The 8972-nt window shown below is 44.8% G+C and overlaps 1 protein-coding gene across 3 annotated transcripts in view; it reads right to left on the bottom strand.

Moving 5' to 3' along the window:
* Positions 1 to 6381: 6381 nt before the first annotated feature.
* Positions 6382 to 8972, bottom strand: part of LOC142572991 (mite allergen Der f 7-like) — a 131380-nt gene continuing 128789 nt past the window's right edge. For all 3 annotated transcript variants that reach the window (XM_075682478.1, XM_075682479.1, XM_075682477.1), the window contains 2 exons: positions 8124 to 8297; positions 6382 to 6844 (listed from right to left, as the gene is read on the bottom strand). In XM_075682478.1, coding sequence (XP_075538593.1) covers positions 6604 to 6844; positions 8124 to 8297 — 415 coding nt within the window. In that variant the 3' untranslated portion in view covers positions 6382 to 6603. The remainder of the gene's footprint in view (positions 6845 to 8123; positions 8298 to 8972) is intronic.

Below are 8972 nucleotides of genomic sequence, written 5' to 3'. Positions count from 1 at the left end.
TTTGGCAAGTCGCGGCCAGGAAATTTCTTTAAACGTTCGATAAGAAAGCTTCGTTTAATAACAAGGGCTGCTTTTAGAGAACGACGGCAGTGCAGAAATAAAAGAGCAAGGCTTCTTCTTCACCGTTTCCTTGCCTGCTTGCTTGCTTCTATTCCCATAGCTTATCCACTACGAGGGATTAGCCAAGAAGCCGGCGGTTAATGGGAGATGGGTGAGAGAAAACTTAAAATAGAAATTGAGGCGTGATAACGTGACACGCACAATATACTATTTAAGTAGACTGATTTGATAGAGACACATAACATTATTTAAGGAAAACATGATTTACCATTAAAAAGAGCAGATTTGGAGGTATTTCAATAGTTTAGTGCAATACTGGCAGTTTCCTTTAAGTATAATACTACCTCCGGAAATTGGCATTATGTTCTCCTTGTTTCGCACAAGTATTTACAAATCGCAATCAAGACGTACCTGCGGCTAAATAGATGCAGAGACCCTGAAGAATATTCCGATACTTTACAGCAATACCAGAGACTCTCGACGCGGATTCGTCTTTCTTATCTTCATTTCCTTTGTTGTTCTTGTTTTTTTTTCTTTTTGGGGAGTTGCGCGGGACTTGTGGCGGCCACGTTAAACCACCCAATAGATCACCCTATAAAGTTCTGACCGAGATATGGCTGTTCTAAATAAATACTGGTTTCTTCATGAGCAAGTATAACGTTCAGCAGCCTTAATAAGATGTTCTGCAGGGTAGATAGCCCTTTTCCTTCTTTATTATTAGAGTCGTGCTTATTTACAGCTTAATGCGGTGAAAAACGTCCCCTCCAGATGCGCAAAAGTAACCGCGTTTCTTTGGCGCGGGCACAAATCGAGGACAGTATGTGGGCAACGACATGCATGTGCTGGTGTCGTCAGAAATTACCAAAGCTACGTTGGTTACTCCTCCATGTTCGTATAGATATCAACAATTCGTCGTTTAAAGAGTGCATGACGAATCAAGATAAAGCTTGTTTGTCTTGCAGGAAGCTTGTTACAGAAATATTACCGTTTTGGATGCTTCAGGCTCAATGCAAGAAACTATCACATTCGTGTTTAGTGTGCTTCTTGTGTATTCTTATCGGGTGACTGAAAGGTTTACTATTTGCGAACGTACCAAATACATCAACGTTTTCTGCTTCATGGAAAGCATGCGTGTCTACCGAGAGCCGTGCTAGAAAAATATCGACGTTACAGCTGTTGTGGACTCCTGAGGTGTTTCGACAGCACCTTCGATGATCTTCTAGCGCTCCTTCGATGGGAAAAATTAATTATACTTGTCAACGAACGCCTTTGCAATGCCTCTTTGAAGATTCGCGCACGTTTTTAGAGACGTTCAACACCCTGAGTAAATCATTTATGATGCCTTATCAAGTCCAAGAGTGTTCATTCGAGGTCGTAGTTGAAAGTAGCCGCGCGTTTAACGCCGCCGAGTCATCTGGTGCTCGGCGTTGCGCGCGGAGACGGCGACGAGTGCGAGCAAGAGTTTCGAAATAACCTTCACAGAAACCGGCAACACCTCGTTGCGGAGATGACAATCCGAGGCTTTAATGACAAGGTACCCGACGGCGTCCTGATTTCTTGGATTGGCGTTTCTGCTTTCGTGGATCTAGGGATCGATGGAATGTGATCTTTTTTTATTCCGCGAGCTGTGGGCACATCTGGGATCTTTTGCTGTTAATTTTGTTCTTTTTACTTGTGCAATGGTATCGGAGGATTTATTCTTCTCATTTTTTTTCTCATGCCTTCCGACGTATCAAACAAAAAATTGCGGGAGAACCAATCTCACAACGACTTTCGACGGTGACGCGATTAGCATTCAAGCCCTGTAGCGACACACCATATTGCCGAAGCCATGTTTACAGAAAATCTGTTGTGGTCATTCTAAGACCTCCGTTGCTTCGGATGTAAATGCAACATAGATTCTTTTTCGGTATCGGCCAAATTTGGTATTACACTTGCTTGTCAAGTTCGCTTATGAGCATGAAGACACGATGACGACAATATGATGACGACGCAGTGATAATGATGAAATGAGCAAGAAATGGTGTCGATGGAACGACAAAGGCGGTACCACAAAGTCCGTGCGAAGAAATTGAGGTGAATATCGTAAAATGATGACGATGATATAACGACGACAGCGTGACACCGACGGTTTGACAGTGGGGTGGCGACGCGTGTATGGGGACAACCAGATGACAAAGCTGAAATTAAGATGATGATGCGGCTACGACGCCGTGACGACTGCGACGACTTGACAGCGGATGCATGAAGCGACTGACTGACGACAACGCCATGACGGCGACCGCATGACAACGACGGCATAATCAAGATTGAATGACAACAATATGACCGCGTTAGATTGACGGAGAAGGAATGACGTCACTGCAACGACGAAAGCCGTATGACGACGACGGCAGGATGACAATGGGATAACGTTTTTGAAGTGTGCTCAAAATGCAAAAATTACGTCTTGATGACGATGGCCTGAATACAAAGTATGATGACAACGGCCTGACGAATGTAGGATGACGAAGTTAAGATGAACATGGAACGATCATTCGGCATCACGACGAATGTGTCACAATGAATGCTGGACGACGACGCAATGACGTCGGTATTAGAACAACGGGATGACTATGAATGTATGATACGATAATGTGACTACCACAAAACCACAAAGAGAGTATGACGACGACGCCATGCCGTTGACGGTGTGACGACGATGACATGACAATAGACGAATGAGGAAACTGAAACAATGGTGATAGAACGGTCAAGACGGTATCATAATGAATGCTTGGCGACTGCATGACGACAAAGGCAGCCATGAGGGCATGGCGACGACGGTATGACAACGCATGCGTGACAGTGGCTTCCTGACAATGATGCAGTGACGACGATGGCATGACAACGGCGGTATGTTCACGATTTAATGACGACAGCATGATTAGGCTGGAATCACGGAGAAGGATTGACGTCGATTTAAGGACGATGGCAGGGTAACGACGACGGCATAGCGACAATGGGATTACGTTCTGAAGTGAATAAGATGGTGAAACGACTGCAGGCTGACAACAGTGACATGACAGTGATTTGACTACTACTGTGTGACAACGACGACGGCATGGCGAAAGTGAAATGACGAATTTAGAATGACGTTGATGGAATGACCACTACGGCATCATGACGACGGTACAAGAATGCATGACGACTACTGTATGACGACGATCACGAGACAATGGTATGAATACAATGGGGTGACAGCAAGTGTACGAGGATTCTGCTGTATCACGAAGACTGTATGACGGCAACGGCACAAAGAGAATCGGATGACAAAGCTGCAGTGACAGCCATAGAAAGATCGCGATGGCATCCCCAAGATGGCATGACAACGATTGCCCGACGACTGTATGACAAGGGCGTGATGACGACGGCATGATGAGAGTCGGATGACAAAAGTGGAATGACGACGATGCAACGACCACGTTTGCATCATGACCTTGTGCACGTACCTACTAGTCCATACTATTAGACAACTTGGGTCGCTGTAGGAGACGGGACGGTGACGCCATGGCGAGAGTCAGACGAGGCGCTGGAATGACGACGATGGAATGACCACGACGGCATCACCACCACGAGCAAATATCCAATGTCCCGAGTTGGTAGACAACTTGGGTTACTGGGTCGTCGTAAGGTACTAAATCGATTCTTAAGTTCAAAATGCCTAAGTAGGCAAATAATGCTAACCGCATTAATAGACACTACCAAAATAATTCAGTTGCAACAATTTTATAACCTAACCTGTCTTCCTTTTGCTGTTTTATGATCTGTACTCTACTTGAATCGGAAGTCCTATCAATGGTAATTAGATCTTGTGACCCCCTTTTATAGATGCAAAATTTTTGTGGATTCCCAATATTTGTAACAGTTCCAAATTTGCATTTCTAAGTTCAGGCTCAGCGCTTTGTTCATTTGTACTGGACACAAAGCTTAACAGAAAAGGGGCGAGGACTCGACATCATGGCTTGCAAGGCATGCACGTGATATAATGTGTTTCCAAGCTTCGTGAGATCGGTGTCCAACTATATTAGATTCATAAAGCAGAACTTTCGAGTCGACTGAAGGGGCCATAGGTCATTGTGGTTGGAAAGCTGGCACAGGCAAAAATATCTGTGCAAATGAATCAGCATGAGGGCCACATGCCAGATCTTACTCCAAAGGATGTTTATGCTACCAGTCGTTTTGATGTCGAGAAGGGAGGAGGGGGGGCAATGCGTCTGACTACCGCAGTACTGCTGTCATTATGATCATCATGACTATGATGCGTGAATTTATGTATTTTGAACCCGGCTGGGCGCATGTACCGCGTCCACTCAATAAGTGACCAAGGGCTGCACGAAGTCGCCTAATAGGCTGTTTCTGAAAAGTACTATCTTGATTATTTTTTCAGATACTGCAGACTATGTCGTTTGGCAGGCACGGTAGGAGTGAATGCATGAAAACAAGGACCAAAGGGTTTAGATTAACAAAATTCATGCGAACTTCTGCACGACTGTTAAATTACATTCTTGCGGAAGCTCGCATGAAGTTCCGCATGAATTTAGTGCGCTGATGTTATTATGTAGGAGGTTCATATAGGTTATTTTTGCGCATCATGTCTACGTTACGTTACATTGCACCCACAAGCACCTTGTAATGCACAGTGGCATTTGTGAACCACCTTGTAAGAATAGAGTATCTAAAACCAACAAATTGTCTGAACGGTGCAGCGGTAACACTTGCCAATTTTAACAGAACAAAGATCACAATGCCATCAAGGAATCCTGTCTTAAATGACCCAGATGATCTACTTAGCAAAAAGAAAATAAACATTGTGGCTAGGCCACACCACGAAGCGAACGGGGCGTAAAGGACAGGGTTCTCTGTCAATAAAGCTGTCATATATGTCGGATGTATTTAGCAATGCTTATACGCATAATCGTACAGACTGTCAGCCACGGAAATTAACGAAAGAAATAGACGGAGATACATCCTAAAAAAATAGGAAATGGGCTATCGAGGTTACTCCTTTTGGGGGAGTAACTGAGCTGTCACAAACATTCGTTCTTTTGAGGTGTAACTGCGATGAGCGGAACTGTTACTCCCTGTGTGGTTACTCCTTCAAGGAATAGCAGTTGTTATAGTCCGATGCTTCTCAAGGGAGTAAAGGTCAATCTTTCCGATGCCACTCAAATTAGCAATTAACGACATTAGCCATTCATACGCTGGTATAGAAATGTTCAGCTACAAAAAGTGTCTCAAAGCAGGATGGGAACTCGTATTTTTATATTCACGAGTCCGCATTTCTAGCCAGTATGTTTTACATGGTTTTTATTGCCTCCTGTGTAGTACTACCGGAGTATGTGAGAAATGTACAAGTACTAGCCAACAAATCACATAACGAAGGCCTAAAAACTGCCTATAAAGCACGGTGTCTGAAACGTGCACCACCGAAAAACTACAAGCAGTTTTCATTTTCAAAAGTGGCAGCGAGAGGCAACTTATCAAGATGTTGTACCAGTGCGGTTGACACTCTATTAGGTCACACGTCCTTCATGTGGGGAATCATTTGAACATAAAGAAATTTCGACGACACAATGGGTTCAACGCTTAGGTCCAACATGCGTATTTTCCATAAGTTATTTAGTTCATTTATGAAAAAAAGCATATCAAATGACACAAATTTGTGGGTTCACTCAAGACTCGGATGCTATTCCGATTCAAAATGAAGTTTTTCCTAAGAGTATTTAAACACATTCGAAAATAATATTGCAGCTTTACAACCAATGAGGTAATGCTCTATAGTTTCGGGTCCATTGCAAAGGCGGCAATTCACAGCAGATACAAAAATTCATTTTCTGTTCAGCTAAGTTTTAATATGTAGCGTTTCACTGTGTAATTTAAAGCAAGTGTTCTGTACATGGGTATAACAACATCTAGCGGATTTGCCGAAGTACGTCATGCGCTGGCAGACAGGAGAATGTAGAGCGGTAAAGGGCAGGTGGGAATATCATTAATAGTAAATATTTATACAGTCCGGGGGGGAGGGGGGGCTTCTGGACACTGTGTAGAAATATTCAGTCGAAAACTGAACCAAGAGGAATTCGAAGCGAAATCTGCTTCATGCATAACGCCCTACAAAAAAGGACACTCAGAATATTTCTTATCCTTTTTTTTCGTGTTGTTTCACACTCAATATTATCATCATTCATACAACTTGATTTAGTCAGTGCTTTACCCAACCTGGTAGTTTCATCCCACTGTTTCATCCCAACACATAAGAAAGGAGACAAATGCAGCGGATGGAAGCACGTGCTTTATTCCAGGTGCTCAGTGTGATCTGCGCTGTCACTCTAAACCACGCTAGGAACGGTAGGCTTCGTTGGACTTATATCGGGTTCATTTATACAAAAGATTTGAACGGCTTTTCGATGAGTATTCAGCGTGTCACCGCTATACGCGCCGCGCGCGGTTTTTAAACGTCGCCAGCGCCCGTGTGCAGCGTCGCCACCGCTAAGAGGACGGTTATCCGAGTGCGACGAGTGCGGCGGGTATGGTGCCCCCCAGTTCGGCCAGCTTCTCGGAGAAGAGGTTCCGCACGCTGTCCTCGACGGCGCGCCGGATCTCCTCCTCGAAGACGCTGGTGAGCACCACGGAGAGCGCGTTGGCCACGCCGCTCAGCGCTCCGAGGCCCTGGATCGCCACGCGCACCCCTTGCAGCTTCTGCACCGAGAACCGCTTCAGCTCGGGCTTGGCGTTGGGCGCCCTGCGAAGAAGCCATCGGCTGTGAGACTGGCACAGATGGTGAAGCGTGAGAGGGCGGGTGTGGGCTACAGAAGTGGACTACACCCGGTGCTTACAAAAACAGGACTTGAGAATGCTTTACATTTGTTTGTAAAAACTAATTTCGTAGTGGTGTTATCGGCGAGTCCTTCAACAAGAGGATCACATGAATTTATGCTTTTCACTTTTCATCTGCGTAGTGAAAAATAACACTGGTCCTCCTCTGCAAGGGCTTCGGAGCGACAAACTTTACAAAAGCATGCCATGTTCCGCTCTACGTGTACTGAAAGAGAGAGAGAAACAAAGTGGGAAAGGCAGGGAGGTTAACCAAGAACGTGCCCTGTTGGGCTACCTTACAAATGACGTCGCTATGAGGGAAGCGGCCTACGCAGTTTTGCGAGATATGCCGAGTTTTATCCCTTAGTAACGAGACCATATACTCTTTCGCTCTAGTACCACCACCATCGGACAGCCGTTTCTCAGCAGTCTCAACAGACACTTCGCGCACCTTAGCTGATCGGAGCAGAACGCACTTCGCAATGGGTAAAGTGAGTTTGGTGGTACACAGGAACACGTTCACTTCGAGCATGTTCAAAAAGAAAACAAAACAGGACTCACCAGGCACTGGGTTATTTTGCATACACGTAGCCCGGTCATTTTCTGCTCTTTTGTGCCAGTTCCAATACAGTCAAACCCGGTTTTAACGAACAGGCTTGCGCACAAGAAATGGTTCGATATATTAGGTGTATGCCAAACTCGCCTACAAGTTATAACGGACCTGAAATTACTTTTGTGATGCGGTTGTCATGTACGAATTTGTTATCTCCAATGGCGGAAAGGAGCAAGGAAATAATCCATTAATTTAAAACGGAACTGCACGTAGTATAGGCAGTAGAATTTGTCTGTGCCTCGAAATCTTTCTCAGCATCACTGAGAATGGCATTCTCGATGTGGGAGATAGCGTACACCAGCTCCAGCCTACTTCCCTCAATGTCTGCACACTACCGGCGCGTCACAGTAACCGCAATAAAAAGTGTTGGTCGATGCCCCAATTACGGACGCCCTGTGTTCGACATCTCCAATGTACAGTTCATTAGAAGGAAATCATTTTACAAGAATATCGGTCAGTAAATTTCGTACGTTTGATGTAGAGCATAATTTGCTATAACCGGGTTCCTTATATTCGGGCTCGATTGTAATCACGAACTTGCTGGATAAATTTATCACTTCTGATCATGAAAGCGTAGACAGGGTGCACTCACTGTATGGCTTCGACGATGATCTGCATTTTGTTGACGTCGCACTCGATGGTGACGTCCTGGCTAAACGCCATGACCTTAATCGCTCCCCGGTAGGTGGCGCGAACGGGCCCGGCGCCAAGGTCCACGCGCATCTCGACGCCGCCGCTGCCCACCTTCACGTGACAGTCGCCGGTCCTGCAGAGCCACGCGAGAATGTCAGCCCAGTAGGCACATGGCTTGTCAGCAGAAAAAAAATAGAATTAAAATAAATTCTGGGGTTTTGCTTGCCAGAATGACGATACGATTATGAGGCGGGCCGTATAGGAACTCCGGACTAATTTTGCGCACTAGTATCACGCACCTAGCGCGCGATGATGATGATGATGATGATGATGATGATGATGATGATGATGATGATGATGATGATGATGATGATGATGATGATGATGATGATGGCCTCAAGTTATGGCTCATACCCACACTGGGGGATTGGCGCCAAGAATTGCGTGCTGAAACGTTCACCTATTCTTTTGAAGTGCCACTTATTCGATGAGAAAAAAATATAACGAAAGAGAGATAAGAAAACATACAAAAACAAACAAAATACAAGACAAAAGTTAAAAAGTTATTCGTTTTGTTGACTGTATGTAACTGCAAACGGGATCAAATACGTCCCTGTGGCTGACCCCGATAATAGACGCACCGAAAGATAGTATGATTTCTGGTGATAACATTAACCCTAATTTTGCGAACGGAAGTTCTAGATGTCTTTTTCTTAACAATTTGTATCGTCGACATACCAAAAAATAATGATCTAGTGATTCTGTTTCTTGGCAGTATGGACACAGAGGTGATAGCGTCAGACCAGTC

The sequence above is a fragment of the Dermacentor variabilis genome, chromosome 2 (assembly GCF_050947875.1).
Source record: "Dermacentor variabilis isolate Ectoservices chromosome 2, ASM5094787v1, whole genome shotgun sequence".
Taxonomy (NCBI): Eukaryota; Metazoa; Arthropoda; class Arachnida; order Ixodida; family Ixodidae; genus Dermacentor; species Dermacentor variabilis.
The sequence above is the reverse complement of the archived record's forward strand: the minus strand, read 5'-3'. Positions and strand labels throughout refer to the sequence as shown.